At 33.6% G+C, this 22,110-nt stretch overlaps 1 protein-coding gene across 3 annotated transcripts in view; it reads right to left on the bottom strand.

Annotated features, from left to right (window-relative positions):
- Positions 1-18,559, bottom strand: part of LRRTM4 (leucine rich repeat transmembrane neuronal 4) — an 801,709-nt gene extending 783,150 nt beyond the window's left edge. The window contains exons 1-3 of one of the 3 annotated variants that reach the window (XM_063713249.1): positions 18,289-18,559; positions 17,854-18,004; positions 14,523-16,069 (exon numbers count right to left, since the gene is read on the bottom strand). In XM_063713249.1, coding sequence (XP_063569319.1) covers positions 14,523-16,069; positions 17,854-17,857 — 1,551 coding nt within the window. In that variant the 5' untranslated portion in view covers positions 17,858-18,004; positions 18,289-18,559. 3 annotated transcript variants of the gene reach the window in all.
- Between the last annotated feature and the right edge of the window lie 3,551 nt (positions 18,560-22,110).

Raw genomic sequence — 22,110 nt, 5'->3', positions numbered from 1 at the left:
AGGACAACTGTTAAATATTATTGAGATATCAAAGTAAAGCAAATAATTTTTAAAAAATTATAAAATTTGGTGATAATGAAGTCAGTGGCAAGCTTAGCAAGAGCTGTTTGGATGGCATAGTGGGCTCTAATGACACATGATAGTAGGTTGAAGAACTTAGCGATTGATGGAGAAAAGTAGACTGGGGTGGAATCTTTTGTAAAGATTTTCTATGAAAGGGAAGTATAATATAGAGCAGTAACAGCAAAGAATTTAAAGTTATAAGAAAATCCTCTCTCTCTGTCTCTCTTCCTTTCTTGAGTGGTAATACTCAAGTATGTTTAAAAGCCTATAAAAATGATATAGATTCAGATCAGCAAACTAACACATGAGCTAAATCCAGCCTGCCACCATTTTTTGTAAATAGGTTTTAATGGGACACAGATGTACTCATCCTTTACATATTTTCTATAGCTTTTTGTACTATAGTGACAAAGTAGTTGTCACATCGACCATATGGCCCATAAAGTCTAAAATATTGACTGTCTTATTATTTGCAGAAATAGTTTGCTGCCCTCTGATCCAGATAAAAGAAATAATTTGACTACATAAAAAAGTGAAAGGTAACTGATAAGGTAAAATTACTTAATGTCAAAGAGTATTGGTGGAGGAATCATTCAGACATTGGCAGTATTATACCCTGGGAAGTAGAACATTGATGTAATTTCCTTTAATTTGAAGGTAATTCTCCACTAGTTCTTTGAAAAAAATCAATAAATCTGTAGATCTTTAGCCATTATAAACAAGAATCAATTAACAAAACAGAACTTTGAGGCATTTACAATCTTAAGGAAAAATTACATCTAATGATCTAACAATTTTATTCTGTTTATAAGAATACAGACTCAAGGAGCTGACATCCCTTATTTATACTTGGTAGTACAGTAGTCTATAGTAATTGAATGAACAAATATATGACTACAGAAGATGTTTAAGGATAATTATTACATAAACAATTTGTTATACATGCTGAATTTTCAAAGAAATGTGGATTTTGTAGGAAACTATAGTTTAACATTCTGCTTCAAAGACATAAAAGAAAAATCTGAATAAAATTTATAATTTTTTCTCAGCATTACATCCAAAAGGGGTTCTACGAAGGCAAATTTTCATGAATATTTTATACATTTCAAGTGAAAACAATTTCTATATTATTTTAATGATTTTAGAGCTAGAAAAAGATAAATTATTAAATATAACTCAACTAATAAAGAATATAATATTGAGATCTCTTTATTTAAGAGATAATTATAAATTACAAATCAAAGTAAGCTCAATATGAGCTGATATGGAAAAGAATATAATGAAAGAACAACCATAATTTATTCCAGAAATACAAATAACATTTAATATTATGAAACAATATATATAAAATTCATAAAATCAAAAACCAAAGTATAGGAAAAAAGATATTCCTCACCAAAAAAAAAAAAAAAAAAAAAGCTAAAAATTCATTTGGTAAATTTAGTGTCTGTCCTAATAATTGTTAATTTTTATAAATGAGACTACATGATAATTGTGATAAATAAGATTTTGCTAAAAAACAGTGTTTTCCTAGTTTAAAAATAGCACTGAGTCCAGTGTTACCACATGCTAGTATAGATACACAACATATTTTTGTTGAATAAATCAATGAAGTGGACCAAAATACAGCAGTCAAATTAAAGTTAGAAACAAAAAAATTGCTCCAAATCACCATAGTCATTTAATGGTATTCTAGAAGATCTCCTCTTAATATGTAGAAGTATAATAAATAAGAAATGTAACTATTTAAAAAGAGAAGATAAACATTGTGTTTTGCAAAATTATTTTTGAACTAAAAATTTAAAAAAATTATTCTACTAAAATGAATGGATAGAATCAAAATATTGATGCCTATAAATATGGACATACATATATATGCATTATCATATCTGTATTAGAATTTTAAAATGAATCAAATGAACACATCTTTAAAGGGGACATAGAAAGGAATGATATAAATCGAGCTCTATGACAATATTTTTTACAATATTTCCTTTTGAAAAATGTAGAGATTTCAATTATTTCCAAATTGATTCATAGATTCACATAATTCTAGTCAAAATACCAAATATGTGTGTTCAGGGAAGAGAGAACGACACAAAAATCTCATTTCAAATAGAAATGACAAAGAAAAACCATGACGTTTCTTTTTTAGTAGATGTGGAATTTAGTGGTTGGAGCAAGAATACTTATTTATAAAACTTAAAATATATTGTAAACTATAATAGCGTTTGAAAATATGATTCTTACATTGTAATAAAGAGTGAATCCTTGAGTGGAATATAGAAAGCACAAAAATGACCTGTATATATTAGAATTTTATGTTAGTATTAATTAAAATATCCAGAGAGAATTATAATATTTTAGCAGCAAAAAAAGAGTTAGTTCTCTATTTTACATGGATACGCTAAAGTATGTTTTAGATTAAGAATTAAATGTAAAAATAAACCTATGGAGGAAATTATTAAAACATAGTAAATATTTAGTATACACAGGATGAGAAAGGCATTTTTAAAGTAAAAGCAATGTAAGAAAACATAATGAATAATGTTATTATTGTTGACTTCAAAGACTGTTTATATTCCACATTTCAAAATAAGAAACCCAGTAACACAAAATGCGAAAAAAAGGTTCTACCACACTAACGTCAAACATGTAAATATTAAATGCTAAAAAAAACCTGTCAAATTGCTAACAAAGAGATAATAAATAATGTTAGGGGTATACGTGGAAAAATGGGAACTCTTACACAATGCACGTGGTAAGATAAAAAACATAAAAAGTTACATGTTTTTGAGAGAGCAATTTTGGCAATGTGTTAAGTAGATTACATTGTTTATTCTTTCTGGCCACTTATTTTCTTTTGTAGGAATCTATCAACATGATGAGGTAATTTAAGACATTTTTGTGACGGTGAAATGAACCATCGCGAATGTCCAACAAAAAAGGGAGGCATAAGTAAAAGGTGACACATCTTAGGAATATACTTTCAAAAATTATGTTTTCAAAAGCATTCCTATTCATAATAAAATGTGAACTTCAAAGTAATACTATGCAATCATATACATACAGTTTCTAATGTGAAATTAATTTTCTCTAATAGTCACAGTCACATACGTGTGCATATGATAGAATTTATGTGCCAGAATTTTTAAAGTATTACCTCTGCATAGTGGGGCTTGTTGATAATTATTTCGATTAATTTTATAGATAACTTTATGTTTTCAATATTTTCTAAAAAAGCATTCATTTACTTTATAACTAGAAAATAATGGAAATTACAATGTATCATGTTAATCTACAAAATTATACTTGTTCATATCTCAGAATAACCTGTATCTTTCTAATCGTTTAGTATAAGTAGAGTAGAAATAGTCAAACATTGTAGGATAAAATCATATATTTGCTTACATAATTAATTATGTAATCTGTTTCAATAATTTTTTAGTAAAAAACTCAATGGGAAAGAGAAGGAATGCTATCTTCTTTCTAGCCCAAGGATTCCTTGTCAATCTTCGTGTTTTGTTGGAGAATCATATACACATTCCAAAGGAAGATGTTATACCAAAGGTGAAGGGGCAACACATTGGAATGCTGATTTTAAATCATCTCTTATCCTCCAGTCATTTGGGAAAAGCCACACTGTGAGTTGTCAGATAACCAAAGAGATTATGATTTGCAAAAGATAAAAATTTATATATAAATTTTAAATTCCCTTACCTCTCAAGTTACAAGATTGACATCTAAGTAACATTTCTCAGAAATTGAAAAAAGGAAAAAAGAAAAGAAATTCTAATTAGAATACCACACGCCACGTCCCAAAGGTGAGAGGAAAAAGTGGTTGAGAATATTTGTTCTCTGTGGTTCAGAAGTTACAGAGCAAACAGCTACTATCAAATTGGAATCCCTAAGAGCAATGAACAAAATGGAATTCCAGAGTGGCATACACCTGGTGTCAGAACTTAATCACCGAAGACAAGGTGAGCATGGTTACCATGATGACAGCAAAGTCAAAGCCGTGATCAGAATACCCTGACTCAAAAAAGATCTATGGTGCTGACTAGTGGATCATGGTGTCCCTAGAAGAGAAGTACGTAGAAATCCATTAAATTCGTACTTGATCTGCATAAGTGGAAGAGTTCTAGCTCAAGTGAACAGAAGTCTGATTTGAATCACCAAAATAGTCATGATCCCATAATCAATTCCCAGACTTGAGCCAGTGTACAGACCCAGAATCCACTGAATGAAAAGGCAGACAGGTCCCCTTGAGGAAGGACCCTGCTATACTATGAAAAATGTATAGTATTAAACTTTCCCCCAGCCTTCTCCAGCGAGATCTATAACTATTTTCTAAGGTGACTGTGTACTGGGGAATGTGAAGTAATCAGGCTTTTGGGGATTACTCGATACAAACTCTGAAGTGACACGAATTCTTGGAGATCCAAAACATCCCTGTGATCCTCCAGTCAGAGTAAGGGCTCGTGGAGGACAAGTGATTAATGGAATTTTAGCCCAGATCCATCTCACAGTGAGAACCCAAGCCGTGTTATTTCCCTAGTTCCATAGGACATAATCAGAATACACATACTCAATCACTGGCCGAATCCCCTCATTGGAATAATTATGCTTTACGAATCACAAAGAAAATCATTTGTTTTCTCAAGCAAATGTAACATTATTATTTTGTCTTTTTTGTCTTTATGGGGTTTGTTTTTTGTCAGTGGTGCCCTCTTTTATTTCATAGCACACAATCATATCATGAGAAATAGTCCACTGAAAAACTTAGAAAGAAATGTGTTTCAGTTTAAAATATATTACACTATGGGGACAATAATAAGAATGATGCAATACATATTTCTACAAATATAAGAGCTTATACTTAACCAATATAAATACTTATACACAAATTATTAAATTATATATAACACACATATATACGCACTAGAGCAATATCAATTCTTCTTTAAATCACTTACTAACTTCTGAATTCAAAAGGAATATTTAATGTATTGTTGAAAACTCCCACTTGTGATGTGTGATGCATAAACACCTGGGGAATGAAAAAACTTTCTAAGGCTGGGCCACAGCGGCTCATGCCTGTAATCCCAGCACTTTGGGAGGCCAGGGAGGGCAGATCGCCTGAGGTCAGGAGTTCAAGACCAGCCTGGCCAACATGGTGAAACCCTGTCTCTACTACAAATACAAAAATTAGCCAGGCATGGTAGCACATGCCTGTAATCCCAGCTACTCAGGAGGCTGAGGCAGGAGAATCGCTTGAACCCGGGAGGTGGAGGTTGCAGTGAGCTCAGATGGCACAATTGCACTCCAGCCTGGGCAACAGAGTGAGACTCTCTATCAAAAAAAAAAGCCAAAAACAAACAAACAAACAAACTGTTTCTGCCTATTAAAATGAACTGAAGTATGATATCTGATAAGATCGGGAATTTATAAGTTGTTTCTCTAACTCCTTTCTTCTTTAGACATAGTAACAACAAAATAATTATAAATGCTGCTTTCTTTGCAAAGTGAATAAAATGTTCGGTCAAGGGAGTATTTTACAAATCCTGGGTATTATTAAATATTGCCAGCTGTGGTACCCAAACTAAATTACAGCTCAGACAAGGGACGGAAAGGTCATGTTTATTATTCACTTTAGTAAAAATGTAACCACAACACTTGTTTCTACATCAGGGAGTATTATAACCATCATTATAACTAATAATAACAATGAAAATAATACAGCTACATTGTATTTTGCATTTTTCAGTAAACAGTAGGGCTTATGTTTAATAATCATTCATATTTACACTGAAGCTTTTTATGGAGGAGTTCAGAGTGGTTTTTGAATAGTACCTCATTAATCATTTCAACAAGTTACTTGGAAAGTTATTATCCTAGTTCAATAGATGAAAAAATTATATCACAGAAAGGTCAGATAGATATTTACTTGTCCAATATTAGAGAAGTAAAGTGAGTCCGCTTCAAATCTAAGACCTCTTTTTCACCCCTTGATCTAACCACTGGACCAAGGCAATATTTGTCCATGTTGTGGTTTGACCATCAACCTAAAGTACTTCAAGGCTGACTTCTCTGCTATTACTTTTACAGGTCTATAAACAGAGAAGAAAATATCATTTTTTCATCTATGGTGACCATACTAAAAAAGACTCAAACCTAATTAATGTATATTTCCATTGTTTCTTTAAGTCTTATTAGAAACAATTAACAAGAGTGGTATCAATTTACAATTTTAAATATCAAAGCACTTAATAGTGAAATGAATGCACCATGATGAAATTTATGATGAAACAAACAAACAATATTTTTAAGGTGTCATTTGAAAATAAATTTATTTAATATGAGTCAGTTAAAGGAAACAAGAAATCAACTTTTAATAATGTAACACCTCAAATATTTAGATCTTCAAGAGCAAGTGAAAGAACGTATGTTTCAGTAAATATGGCCTCAGGAAGGAGGGAAGAAGTGAAATGCAAATATAGAATTTATACCCAAAGACTGTTTCTGTTTGTCTCAATAAAATCATCACAATTTCAAGGCTTTGCCTAATGGCATTTTATTTTAAGAGAAGGCAACTAAACAGCAATTGTTATACTTTAAAAGTAAAAATATACAGTGAATACGAATTAAGTAGCATTGTCCTTCCAAAATAAAAGAACATTTGCAGGCATTTTTTTCTATATTATTTGCTACTCCAAAATTAGTGTCTATGTAATTTTGCTTTACGTTAAAAAATTTAGCCCAAATGGAATCAAATCATAACTCTATATATTCCTATTCTGAAGCATATATTGCTTATTTAGATCTTAAAAATATAGTGAATTCTCTTAAACAACTCATCCATGTTTATCTTAGTCTGCTTTGTTAAAAATTAACTCACTTTTTAATTTTTAAATCAATGATATTTGAAGATCTGAACCATGAAAATGTAGGTAAAAGTAAAAATTATAAGTGTCATAAGTTTTGACATTATAGTTACTCTACGTCGGACCATTTTATTTTAAAACCTGCATCAAAATGTTTACTATACCTTATTTACTTCCACTAGAAGAATTTGTGTTTAAAAAGAAACAAAATGGAAAAAATGATTCTTCTTGCTAGATTTAATGATTATGTTTTTCCACTTTTCTCTGAGGTCTGAATTCAGTAAACAAAGAGATGGAAAACTAGGTAAAGAAGACAACATACCTTACAAGTTATGGTGTACAGACATCCCCAAATTTGGAAAACAATCATACCAAATTGAGGCAATGAGAGAGGAAATTTAAAAAATTACTTTTCTGTCATTAAATTCCTTGTTATGTATCTTCCACAAATAGTTACTTTTGAGACAATTCATATAAACTGGATAAGTTAGTACAGAACTGTGTTTATTAAAAAGCAATTATCCGTCTGTATTCAAAAGCAATACTGTCTGTATTCAATATACATGTTAGTATTTTAGAAATATTTATAGAAGATACATGAGTGTTTAATTGTATATAGCTGTTTAAATGAAATATTTCAAAGTTACTTTGATATTTATATTTCATATCATTTATATAACATTAAAATATTAGTATATTTTATTTCCATGTACAAACAATAATGCTAAATGCCATAACCTTATTGAGTTATATATTTGCTTTTTAAAGCAAATTTGCTTATTTATTTTAAGCACATTTGCTAACTTATTTTAAGCAAGTTTGCTAACTTATTTTAAGCAAACTTGTTCATTTATTTTAACCAAATACCTAATAAGGTTATGGTATTTATTACTATTGTCTGTACATGGAAAGAAAATATACTAATATTTTAATGTTTGTGTTCAGGGTTTTCCTTTTAATTATGCTTCTTCATATTTCTTTCTGAATTTCTTACATTTTTGCCATTTTTAAATATTTTATTAATATGTATCAGCTTTGCTGTCATTTCATTCCCCAAACTTATGTTTACAATATTATAATGTATAGATTTGACTTAAGGTCAAACTATATGACCTTAAATCAAATGACTTTTCTGTCATTTCATTCCCCAAATCTATGTTTACAAACCTTATGTAAGTAAACTTAAGGTCTTAGCTTCCATATATTTTTATTTGTATGTTCAAGAGACAACATCTCAGTTTTGCCCAGGTTGGAGCACAGAGGCTATTCATAGGCTCAAACATAGCTCAGGACAGCCTCGAACTTTGGCCTTCAGCAATCTTCCTACGGTAGCCTCACAAGTAGCTGGGACTACAGGTGTACCGTATTACCTGGCCTCCCTTGTAAAGGACTAATTTTCCGTGGTTATGTTTGTTTAGATTTTAATTTCTCTTGGCAGTGAAAGCATTATTTTTAAACTCCTTAGCAAGAGTTTAAATACATAGTCTTTGCACATGTCTAGCAGCTTCTAACAGATATTTATTTAAAAAGCCAATTGTTTTGATACCTTAGGAAATATTGTGCTTTTTTTCTCAACCTTTCCTACCTTACAGTTACAATTTTAATGGCTTATGGAGTGCATGAGAAAAATAGCCCTGTAATTTATTTTTCCTTTCATGAATATTGAGATTTTATTAAACTGACTCAATGAATGATGGTTCTTCTGGTACTATAAAAAGCAATTTTAATTTTTAAAACATATTCAACATCACTTCATGCTTTTCACTGATCAAAAGACATACTAGTTTTTCAAAACTCTCAGTGTCTAGTGATATACAGGTTGCTTCTGCTTCACTTTGATTTAGTGAATCATGAAACTCTAGAGACATGAAAATTCAGATGAGTCACCAAGTCCCCAGTGAAAATATTACTGAGCAACTCCTAAAGCATCAAACTATCTCTAAATGCAATTCCTGAGAAGAACTTGGGATGATTACATTTTATAAACACAGAAAAGTCTCAAGAAGGAAATTCTGGTATCCTGTGGATATTACTGGGGTGTGTCAAAAGCTACACATTCCTAAGACCATAGACTTCTCAGCTGGGAGTCTTCAAGAGCAATCATTTATGAAAACCTTGTCCGTGAGATGCTAATACCAGCTAATTCTAGAAAAAAAAATGGGTCATTTATTGTCAGTTTAAAATCTTTCCTAAATTAGCTATGTCGGTCTTTTTTTGGCAGCTGTCACTCTTCACCACTACCATTTGTGAATTCTAATGAAAACTCTATTCACAAATAGATTTTAATTGGACCTAATTCAGACAATCAATTTTTAAAAAAGCAGACATAGTTTTAAGTGCTTTCAAAATATCTAGTTACTTAGCAGAATTTCAAAGACATATATGTGTGTGGGAGTGTGCACTCATGTGCTCACATGTTTGTATGTGTGGGTTACATATTTTCCCCTCAAGCATAAAGAAATTGTATGGCTGCTCATCTGGGCACCCCAGTTTTTAGTAACTGAAGAAGTTCTTTCTTTTCTCATTGACAAATGAATGTAAGTAGCTCAGTCTTTTTCTCCATAGCTCTTCCTGCTTTTTTAGTTCTGGGAATGACCACAGAGATTTTACAAACTTTGTGCTAATCTGAGAATTGCTTTGTGTTGGGAAACACTGTGCTAGCTGAGTCACTCATTTGAGAGATGCGTCACTGAGAAATGAAGTGACAAGTCTAAAGCAACACAAAAAATGGCAATATGTAGTATAAATACAGACTTGACTATGTTAAATTTTGTTTTTTGAAAAAGAACTTTAGACTATATAGATGTAAGATACTTATAATTTATATTTTGTTTATTTGTTTATTTTGAGATGGAGTCTTGTTCTGTTGCCCAGGCAGGACTGCAGTAGTGCAATCTTGCACTGCAACCTCTGCCTCCCGGGTTCAAGCGATTCTCTTGCCTCAACCTCCCTAGTAACTGAGATTATAGCTGTGCGCCACCATGACCTGCTAATTTTTGTATTTTCAGTAGAGACAGGTTTTCACCATGTTGGTCAGACTGGTCTAAAACTCTTGATCTCAAGTAATCCGCCCACCTTGGCCTCCCAAATTACTGAGATTACAGGCATGAGCCACCATGCCTGATGATACCTATAATTTTTCAGATATGATAATACATTTACCTTAAGGACCATATTCCTAACTAAAAAATCTTGGTGATTTTAACCCAAAATATTTGTTACTAATAATTTAAATTGTCATAAAAATATTTAATTAATTTTGATGGACATTAATTCTGATGGAAATATGTTTACATTTTGTCTTTATATATATACACACACACAAACACACACACACACATATATATACAGACATACATACATGGATAAACTCACATACAAACACACACACATCCTATTTAAATATACAAATACAGTTTCAATCATAACATTGTACCATGACACAGTTGTAGTCAGCCACCTAAATAAAGTTTGTTTTCTATAGCTTTATGTTGATAAACTGTTAATTAAACTCAAGGTAACTGGGTCTGCTTTCCTTAGAATCCTCTTTATATATACATTACGCTTAGTAGTCCTTGGAAATTCACTTAGCACACTGAAGAATATCAATATCTAAAGTGTGAAAAGAAGTTAGTAGTCTACTTTATACCAATTGTTTGAACCTGACCTAACATAGTCCATAAATAAAAGTTGTTAGAAATGGTTTATACCACCCACTGCATAACAATGAAAGAAATTACATAACCTGAACTGAAAACCAGTATATTTTTAAAACTTTGCTCAATTTTGAAGAAAGTAATGAAAATATTAAATATTTGGAAAATACACACCTATATTGTCACCTTTACTGCCATTTTCCTTATAGCAGCACTGTTAGCACTATGGGATCATTAAACTTTATATTTCAATTACTTAACTATTGAAACATTTTGGATGGAGTCTCTTTAGAGACTACATTCATTCATTTTAAATTTTCACCAATTTAAATTTTTTAATGTACGAACCAAACTACAAATGTTCTTTCTTGTCCTGTGTTCACATTGGCTAATACATAAAGGTCGTTGCTACTTTCAGTTGATAAAACAAATCCTAGAAGAACTAGATATTCAAAACTTTTTTCTTTACAATTTTGAAGGAAAAATTTGATATACAGAATGAAGCAACTTTATATCCCTGGTCATATTTTTTAATGAGATAACATTATGCCAAGCTTCACAAGCTGTTTTTGAAAGTAAATATTTGCATTTTCTCTCTATATAGTAACACCTTACTGTTTTAGGAAAAGCTGTATCCTTTTGGCTTTAAATTCTCTTGTCTGCGTACATACTGAGGATGTATGTACTCAGTAAATGATTCAGTTCAACCAAGCACACTGATCCACTCAAAGTATGATGACTGAGATGTATGTATCCCTTATACTTGTGCTATAATTCATATTAATTACTCATAACTATCTACTCTATTTCTCTTTTACAGATATGAACAATTTTTACTACCCAAATTATTAAAATATTATCCCTCATTTTATCAGTATGGTATGTGCACACGGACTTTTCAGAATTAAAACTTGCAAAACATAGAGAAAATTATTTAATTTGAAAATTGCATGCTATATTTGTATGGAGGCTCACAAACACCAATCTAATAATCTCAATTAAAAAAATCCTTTTAAAAGAAACAAGCAAAATGGATATTGTAACCATATTTAGGTCATGGTAACTGAATATAAAGTTAGGTGGAAAGTAGAGTTTTTAATTTAATGCAATTTTTATTTCTACAAGGCACTATCTTAGAAAATTAGCATTTGGTGCTAAGTTTTCCAATTAAATATTTATGGCTTTATTGGGTAGAGTTTGGTGTTTTTAATATTTTTTTTAAAAAAACCTACCTCACAAAAATGTCTTATAAATATATTAATGGTTCTCTGCTAAACTAGTGATATATGAGACTTATGAAAACAATGCCAGGCTAAAATTCAGCATACTTCTACTATTCCAAAAACATTGTAAAGTTGGGCAAATCACTGCCCTCTCTTGGCTCTATGTTGTAGAGAGATTTTGTCCAAAGGGATATTTCTCAACAGGAGAAATTTTACTCCGAGTGACAAAGAAGTAAGAAGTAATTAGGGTTTTCCCTATAACAATTTCTAAGAGTTTGCTTTTCCTCACTGTTTATATCTACCTATAACTGGAATACAGCAAACATTCTGTCAAAAAATGGGGTGACCCCTGCAACGTTTGTTTTTGTACGCTTTTGTTTTAAAACAAGTTGAAATTCATTTAAATATAGTTTTATAGCACCCCCTCCTCATCCTAAATGGACATATGATCTTAAATGTATAGCCTACTAATGTCCATGTTTTAGGGCACAGAAAGTTTGAGCTACTTTAGTAAGGATTCCATTTTGACTCAACAGAATTATTACAATATTTAATTACATTCTTCATTATTTAATGCCTTAACAACACATTTATTTCCAACAATACTAGTGCAATTTCATGACATTAAATGTCAATCTATATAACACATACAATATCAAAATGTGTTTTTAAACACACGTTTTAATTAAATGAACCATCTTTTAAACTTGTTTCTATCATGGTAATGCCTAGGGTTTTTGACGGAATAATCTGTGAAATTTAAGATCGCTGGAAAAGTTTTAGAACCCCAGTTCTTAAGTCCTGGTTCTTTAAGAATGTTTCTTTCTTCTTGGTGATTCTTAAAAATAAAAGTCAGCATTCTACTCCAAAAGTCAAGAGAAAATGAATTAATGCATCTAGATTTTTCTTTTCTTTTTATGTTACCAGCATTTAAGAGGATCACAAAATATAAGGAGAACCCAGAATAAAATAGGATGAACTTGTGTTACTAATATTCAAGTATATTGTATAATTGTGGGCCTGCAATAAAAACATCAAGCCTTGTTAGACTTTTATAGAAAATCTTTTATTCTCTTTAATTTTTAAGGGCAATTGCTTATACAGTTTCCTTTTAGGAATTTATTATCTGGGATTACTTCTCTTATTTTCAATGATACACAAAAAAGGAGAAAATGAACTCTTTGAAGAACAGTTCAATAGTCCAAATTGTACTGAGTTAGAGATTATTTCAAATTCAGTGCTTTGTCTGAAAACATTTTCATTAGCATTTGTAGTTAGGACTATGGAAAAATTGGAGTATATACTATCAAAGAGCAAATTATCTTTTCCAACTGTTAACTAGCATTAGAAAGGGCAACATCTTTAAGTACTCATTAAAACTGTCTTTTGAAAGAGTAATCATCTAAAATCAGATACTAAACCATTATATTGTCAGAATTTAACCTCTCTTCACTAGTTTCTTCCAGCAACAAGGCCTTGGTAGTCAGTCTTTGCACATAATGATCAACATTACCAAGAAAAGAACAATTTACATCCAGTATTACTTATTGACAAGTTTGAAATTTGTGACTATTTGTCTGCTCACTAACGTGATCCTGTAAGTGATCTTTAAAATTAAATAATCAGAAACCGGGTCCAAATTTATTCTTATAAAAACAAAAATAATATAACATGGAAGGTACACCTTTATTTGAGGCTGTTACAGAAAGGGAGGATACCCAGAACTCAAACCTCTCTCCTTTTATTTATAAATATTTGTATCACTTACTTTTGAATAAGTTTAACAAGAGTACATATCATTTCTTTTGGGGATGACAGCAATACAGACAAACAGTCCCTGTTATGACTGCCATTTTGTTATTGCTAAATCATCCACAAAATTGTGACCTGATTTTAGTTACCAGGGACAAAGCCAAAGCATGGAATTGAAGTTTCATTCTGATTAAACACAAATAGCCAGTGCATAAAAACCTTTGAAATCGGATCTATATCCCAGTAATTAAAAAACAAACAAAAAAAAAGGAAGGAAGAAAAAAGAAGGAAGGAAGGAGTGAAAGAAAGTAGGAAAGAAGGAAAAAAAAAAAAGAAAGTAGCCTTGGGAGCCTGATACAATTACACAGTAGGCCTCTGACATTCTCTTTGCTGGTATAATAACTAAATGGCAAGTAACACGGGTGTGAGATCCCTGTTGCATGCTTTCATTAAAACTAAAAATTTACAACAAAATCAACCCTTGGGAAAATTGCTCTTTGGTTTAAATCTTCTTTACCTTCTGGAATTTTGGTAAACTCACTTTATTTTTAAATTAAGCTGGCCCCTCTTCTTTACTCCATTACAAAAGTCAAACACCAAGAACCAGACAGAAATTTCAGAATGAAAAGAGTTTTGTTTGTATGTGTGTTTTTAAGTCCAACCCCTGTATACAAATTGTTAAAAAGCAGATGTTTTAACATAGTGCTTTATTCCAATTTATCCTTGAATGAACTTCCTTCAAGTTTCAACCATTTAAAAAAAAAAAAAAAAGCAGTCAATTTCCTGGTGGTTGTAATTTAATTAAGTAACCTTTCACACTGAGCAAAACCCAAAAGCAAAAGGGTCATTAATCTTTCTAGTGATTAGAGACACCTCTAGGGCTTCAAACATTTACCTCTCCTTCCCCGCAGTAGAAATGCTTTTAGGAGGATCATGGTTCATACCTCACATTCCCTGGAGCCAGAGATGGTATATGTGCAGGGCCCAGATCCATTAACCGATATATCCATGGTCTCAGAGTTTGTAGGCTTGTAGTCCACATAATACTCCTGTAAAGGGGAATTCATTTGTCTTTCAGACTCTCTGGCCTTTTTCCGCCGCCTTTTCATAAGAGAATGTTGCTGGAGTTGTTTCATGCTGGCTGGGTAGCGTTTCCAAGACACATAGATCACCAAGAGGATCATGGCCACTGAGAGAAAGAGAGCCACACTCCCGGCAATAATTTTGTGAAATGAAACATGCTCATACTCTTGCTCTGTGCCAGGAATCTGAAACCCTGGGGAAGGGCTTGGTGTTTCAAAGGTGGATTGGGTGACGTCAGGTTTGAAGATGGTAGGTCTAGGGATAATCAGAGGTTTCTGGGGAGTTTGGGGCACCAGGTGTGATCTTTCTGTGTTGACCACCTGGACTTCAGAACAGATATTGTATGTTTCCACTGCATCACTAACCTTTTCACCCTGGATGTGCTTAGGTCCCGCACATATCATGGTGCTTTCCTTATTTCCTTTGAAATTCTTAAGCCAATAAAATAAAGGACAAATGCTCCGACTGCATTCCCACATATTTCCAGACAAGGTGATGGATATTAATGATATCCACGCATTGACAGTTTCCTGTGAGATGTTGGTGAGCTTGTTGGAATCCAAATTCAATTTTTGTAAATTGGGGAGGCATTTAAATGTGCCCGGCTCAATTCCTTGGATGTCATTCCCTGATAAATCCAAGTTGTGTAAGGAACTCCAAGTCCATGTCAAACCTTGGCTAATGGAGCGAATCCTGTTCCATTGTAAGTAAATTGAGCGCAGGTTGAAGAGACGTGGAAAATGAGCAAAGTTGATCTTGGAAAACTGGTTGTGCTCCAAGTGGAGCTCCTTTAACTTCAAGAGGCCAGCAAATGCATTTCGGGACAAGCTTCGAAGACGATTGTAACCCAAATCCAAAAAATCAAGATTCCGACAGTCTTGAAAGACTCTTATGGGCACAGTCTTTAGTGAGTTAGATCTCAAGTGCAAAATGATGAGTTTCCGAAGGCCTTTAAATTGTTCAGATTGCAGTGTCTGAAGCTTATTGTAGGAGAGGTCCAGATTGCGGAGATTGGGAACTGGGTGAAATGTTTTATTGTGCAGATAAGTAATTTTGTTGGAGCTTAGAATTAATTCTTTCAGTCTACGGATCCCTTGAAATGCATCTTCATCCACTGAGCTAATGTAATTATGGTCAAGATAAAGCCATATAAGCTGGTTAAGGCCGGCAAACTGATTGGATTTGAGCTTCTGAATGCTGTTGAACCTTAATGATAAGCCTTGTGACCCTCCAGAAATGTTCTCAGGGATATCTGCGAAAGCATGAGACTCACAGTACACAATTTTGCCATCACATCTGCAGTTCTTTGGGCAAGCTCTCTGAGCCCCCGTGAGCATAACAAGCAGCAGTGTAGGAAGTAGCACCAGCACCACACTCATGCCTTTCAGCTGCGTAATTAAATGGAAACCTACGATATTAAAAAAAAGACAGATGCACATTGTGAAGCTATTAAAATAAATCACCGTCGGTTTACCAATAACAGGGGCATTTCCTCTAGTGTAGGAATGGGACAGTTGATTTAAAGAAAATGCATTAACATTTCGAGCATTATTTTCTTCAGTGTTGCATGTTTGCTGCTTAGGTTTCACTTTTTCTTCGTTGATCTTCAAATCACCACAGTCCCATAGAACTAAGAAAAGCCTTTTCGAGTTTCAGGAGTTCCTACTTATTTCAACATTGAAAAGCACAGAGCCTTTCTCACCACTGAATGCTGACATTTTAGTAACAATAATATTTGGCTAACCACTGTATTGAACAACAGTACCAAAAGGAAGTGTACTATGTGCTCCTGTAAGGGCAAAAATGTGACTTAGTAAACCTGGTACTTGTACGTCTTTCCCAGTTGAGCAAACAGGCTGTGATTTGGCAAAAGAGCTTCAGTAAGATGTCAAGGTAACCCAAGTTTGCCCTGCCTGAAATTGTGTACTTATTGCATAATAGGATCGCAATATGTGAGATCTGAAAAAACAGCATTGAGACTGGTATAGGCAGCCAATGAAGCATTGGATGAAGACTAATAACAGTACGAGGTGCTCTCAAGTTGTTAATAAGCATAGATTATAGCATACTGTGGCTCCCTGCCCAACGATACAGGAGCTAAGACATCTAAATACTCATAACAGAGAACACTCCAAAATTAAGACTATCAAAATTCTTATTATTTGTCTAAAAAGCAAAATAATATTGTGTAGTATTACTTTGTCATTATTTTAAATAGAGTTGTTTTTGCAAATTTGAAGGATAAACAAGGAAAGAAGCAACCAACTACTATTTTTCTCTACATCACCCTGATCTGACTTTTTTCTCCCCTACCTCCATTAACTTCAGAAAGCCTGCAAAGTTACAATCTATTGGCACTTACACTGCACTTCCAAGTCATTGCATGTTAAGGTACTTCTTTCCTCTGTCAACAGTAGATTTATTATTTCTCAATGGAGAAAAAAAAAGAAACAACTACCATGTGTTGCAGTTTCTTTTTTTTTCCTTAAATTTTTAAATTTTTAACCAAGAGGCAATCAACCAAATCCCTAATCTAAAACTCATCTTCTCAAACGGTTAAGTTTTTCTTTTTTTTTTTAATTTAAAACCCGATCTTGCTCTCTGTCCTCTTGCCAGCTACAGACTCATTGAAATACATTCCAGCTCTCCCAGACAGGAGAAAGGAGGGGGGGAAAAGCCAGTCACACTTGAAAAAATAAGACTGGCAAATGACTGCTGGAAATTCGGAAGCTGTGTTCAGGATCCAGCTTCAAAGATAAAACAAGCCCTTGTGCAACCTCTGATAAAGTAAGGACCCCACCCCTACATACACGCAGCAAAGTGTTAATAGTCATCCTGACAGCTACCAGAAACACGAGCCTCGTTAATATTATCAAGAAATAGAAGCAAACACAGTATTTATCTCATTCTCAATTCCCAAGCTGTGCATACGCAGACAGTAGAAACAGTCTTAAAGATGTTTCTCTAGAGTCTGTTTAAGTTCGTGTTGTGCATTTATAGATTAAAATAAAAACACTGCAAAAAGGAAAATGATCTAAAAATATAATAGCAACTATAGTGAATCAACTGGCAAACTCAAAGGCTGCTGCTCTTTGCCTGTTTCCCCGTCTTTTATCTGCTAATGCCACGACTGAGGATAGGAAGCCAAGAGGATCAGCTTTGCTCAGAAGGAAACAACAAAAGTTCACTTACCCATCCTTTGTCATCCAAAAACGTTTCCCCCCTCTCTCAGCTTTCTTCTTATTTGGTCTGTTGTGCAGAAACCACCACCACCTTCATGACACAGTGCGGCTGTCATTCACACCATTCTGATCCCGCATGTGAGCTAGTAGCCCCATACAAACTTCCCCGAGAGGACAGGCAAAAAAAAAAAAAAAATACATATCTATATATACATTTATATATAAAAAAATCAGCACAGGGTGGGATGGTTGGGGGGGGCAGGGAAAAGGAAGCCGTTGGGGGGATAGGGAGCGGGGAGGGCCTCTAGGCTCTGAGGACCATTGTGTAATTCACCAGAGACCCATCAGCAGTAATTGGCAATCTGTGCAAAAGAGCTACAGCCCATCTCGGAGGTAACCAACTTCTCTGTAAAAAGAGAGGAAAAAAAGAAAATCTTCAGAATACCTGGCATTCCTTATTGTGCTGGCTTTTGCCATTCCCAGATAAAGCAATTCATCCTCTGGATTTTCAGTTCTTGAATCAAGTAGGCCTCCTGTGCTGTATGAGACCCCAGTTTAAAAGCTATGCAGGCTAGGTTTATCCATTTAGCTGGTCAGGTTTAAAGTGTTTTGTAGCTGTGCTGAGAGGCAGCCCTTGTCTAATTCAGAAGGCTTTCCAGAGACTGATGATGCTCAGAGCTTGTTGGTGCTAATGCTTGAGTTTGTGATACACTGAGTGCCCTCCGCTGGAGAAAACAGATTGCACATTAAAGACGGGAACAAGTGAGCCTGTCAGTGGTGTGCAGCCTTCCCTTGCTCAGAAAGGGAAATTAAAGGCACAGAATCACTATTTTTTTTGTCTCCAATAATTTAAAAGGTTTATGCCAAGGAGTTCCTTTTAGTTATAGCAAATATTAAGTAAAATACAGCTTCTCTAAATGTTATGCAATTAATAGTTTTTCAAAGTTGCCATGACCTGAAATTTGTTTTTTCTGCACGTCACTGGAGATTTATCATCTTTTGCAAATGACAGAAATCGTTGAAATTTAAGTTTTATTCACTGTTGCTGTTGGTTTGTTTTATTTATTTACATTGTTTTAAACTAACCACTTATGGAAGCAATCTTACTCAAGGGAAAAATGCAATTTTAATCAATTTTAAACAGGTTACATTTAAAATGTTTAAGTCTGATTTTAAAATTCTCAACCTTTGACAATAAAATGCGTTTTACAATTTTGTGCATTTTATTGAACAGTCTAGAACATTACTTTCTAAAAGTTAACATTTTTAGTCTTAAAGCAGTTATAATCTATAGTATATTACCAAATGTGAAGGTAACTAAGAGATAAGAGTAGAATTCTAGCTTGACATTCTTAGTGCAGCCACTATCCTTAAATCATCTACATTTAGAATGCAAATCATTTCTTATGCAAATCACTTATTGTAATGTGCAATTCCAGAAAAACAAAAGCACTTGAGTTCTGCATTATCATGGTATTACTCTAAAATGTGCAGAATATCCTCAGAATTAGAGGGGATGACATGATAAAACATCTGATATATGTAATTTAAAAGGACCCACACACTTTCTTTAAGCTTGGACAGACGTTGAAAAACATGCATATAGTACATCAACTCCATTTTTTCCTCATTTTTACTAGTTTATTCCATAATCCTCTGGCAGATAACAATTTTTAGAATAATCCAGGAGAATGAATCAATGTAATGCAGGGAGAGACTGCTAGGTAAGACTGCTAACCTAATTTAGCAGATGTGAGAAATTTAAATGAATTTTACATAAGAATTTAGAATTGCTGTGGATCATTGCAAATAGATATTTTTAGAAAGAGCCTTGGTTTTAGATTGTTTGCCAAAATATTAATAATTAAGGGGGCTTATCATATAAATAACACATATAATTTGACTCAGATTTATGAGTAGGCAGTTGCAGGCAATTGTCTCATTACTAAGATTTCTTGGGGAACAGAAAGGAATAATATGTCCCCCAAATATATTCCTTTTCCACTAACTGATACTTGAATTTCTATTTTAGAAATGTGTGCCTTTGGCTTAAGGCTTAATACCTATTAAAATGCAAATGCACGCCAAAAGAGGCAGGATTATTGTGGTTGCTGAAAATAAATATATCAATATAAATGTACACATACGATTTGTTCATAGTGGTGTAGTTTAATATAGAAACACAAAACCCACCCAAATATCAATGGTAGAGGATGAGTGAAGGGAAAATTAATATATTAATAAAATAGAACACATGCTGCCATTAAAATTAAAATAAAGGGTGATATTTGCTGATAGGAAATTAGACCACCATGTATAAAGTAAGGAAGGTGGGGCAGATAACTCAGATAGTTAAGGGCAGTGAAAGGGAGTCTATTACTGTAAATAGAACAAAATAAAATATTCAGAGCAGATTTTCCTGGAAGATGGATTATAGGAGTATATTTGATTTTATCTTTTATTATAAAATTGTCTGTGTTTTCTAATTTTAAATATAATGAATATGTCATGTGTGATATTTATCTATCAATATACGTGTGTGTGTGTGTGTATAAATTTTTCTTTGTTTGAATTCAGAATATGAAAACAGCTTTGATACTATGTTGGGAAAACCCCAGGATATTCTCTACATCTATAGTGTAATAACTGGCACATCTATAGTGTAATAACTGGCTAAAATGCAAATTTTGTTCAAAGTACCAGGATCTAACAGGTGCTACCTTCCAAAGTACGTGCTAGATTGTATGCAGAATTTACAAAGAAAGTGGCCAAAAGTCTCTTGAACACATTGTAATGATATAAAGGGTAAAGAAAGTTGAAAAAAGTAGAGGATGTTGTGTGGAAGATTTGCTTGGAAGAAGCTGTTTTGGTATCATCTTTACACACACACACACCCTTCACCCAAGAAAAAGTGGTGGATTTGTTGGCTCCTCAGCCTAACTATAGTGATAGGTACTTCCACAGGCACCTTGAAGAGCTTGTTATGTATTGCCAACAGTGAGCCTAGCAGAATGGGATGGTATCTGTTTTCTGTTGGTATATCCAGAGGATAAACAATGGGTTTTCCAGAGCAAAGGAAAGTTAATGTTGTGTTGAAATTGAATTTCATTTTCAAAGTTTGTCTGGATAAAAATAGATACATGTGTTTTCCATGGAAGAGAGGAGGACTATGTGGGAGAGAGAGTCAGTTTGGAGCTGTTTTAAATCCTGATGAGACCCCCCTTCCCACAATGGAAAGAGTCTGCGTGAGTGCATTGCCAAATCAGGCAAATAAACAGAAAACAAACAGAAACCAGTCAAGTGTGGACAGGCACCACATAAATCCAGATAAAAAGTATATTCTTTGTCTATTGTTGCTAATAGGGCTACTGTGGATCTATCAATGCATTCACAAAAAAAGAAATATGTTTCAACATCTCCCAGGCTCAGAGATAACAAATCCTTTTTACAGTAATACCAGTCAACCAAGATGTTTCCTGGGCAGTTCGAAACAGCAGTTAGGAAGTGTGGGAGGGGGTCAGCTTGAATGAGAGAAGTTGACTATGCTTTCTCTTTTTTCCTAGGTAGCAGATAGCCCATTTGCACCTGGTCCTACTGGGTGACTGGGGGAAAATGCTTCCAATTTATATAAAGTATTGATCAACATGATGGATTTAATATTTTCATTTACCAACTTGAGACTTCACGTACTAAGAAGTTAATAATATTTCTTTGTTACCCCAAAGGGCATTTAGAGACCACAACTTGGATAACTTGAAATTGACAATGTTGAAAGTATTTACAACCTAGAAATTGTTACCAGCGGTGAATCTGTATCCAAATGGGTCTGCAGCAACCTCAGTTCTTGCCTCCTCAGAAGAAAGAATTCGACCTAGGAGGCTGAAGGGAGAAGTAGAGACCCAGGCAAGTCTTAGAGCAGGAATCAAACTTTATTAAAAAGCTTTAGAGCAGGAACAAAAGAAAGGAAAGTATACTTGGAAGAGGGCCAACTGGGCAACTTCAAAGACAAGTGCCGATTTGATGTTCTGACTTGGGATTTTATACGTTGCACACTTCTGGGGTCTTGTGTTACTTCTCTCCTGACTCTTCCCGTGAAGTGATCTGTCCACACGTGCAGTGGCCTGCTAGAACTTGGGAGGGGAACATGTGCAGTGTGTTTACTGGAGTTCTACGCATGGTTCCTTTTGGCTTTCTTCTCTTACTAGTAGAATGTTCCTAGAGGAAGGTCATACACCAGTTAAACACCGTCATTTTATCTCTTAATGTG

Source organism: Pongo abelii, chromosome 12, assembly GCF_028885655.2.
Source record: "Pongo abelii isolate AG06213 chromosome 12, NHGRI_mPonAbe1-v2.0_pri, whole genome shotgun sequence".
Classification (NCBI taxonomy): Eukaryota; Metazoa; Chordata; class Mammalia; order Primates; family Hominidae; genus Pongo; species Pongo abelii.
Note: the sequence above shows the minus strand (reverse complement) of the source record. Positions and strands in the feature narration are given on the sequence as shown.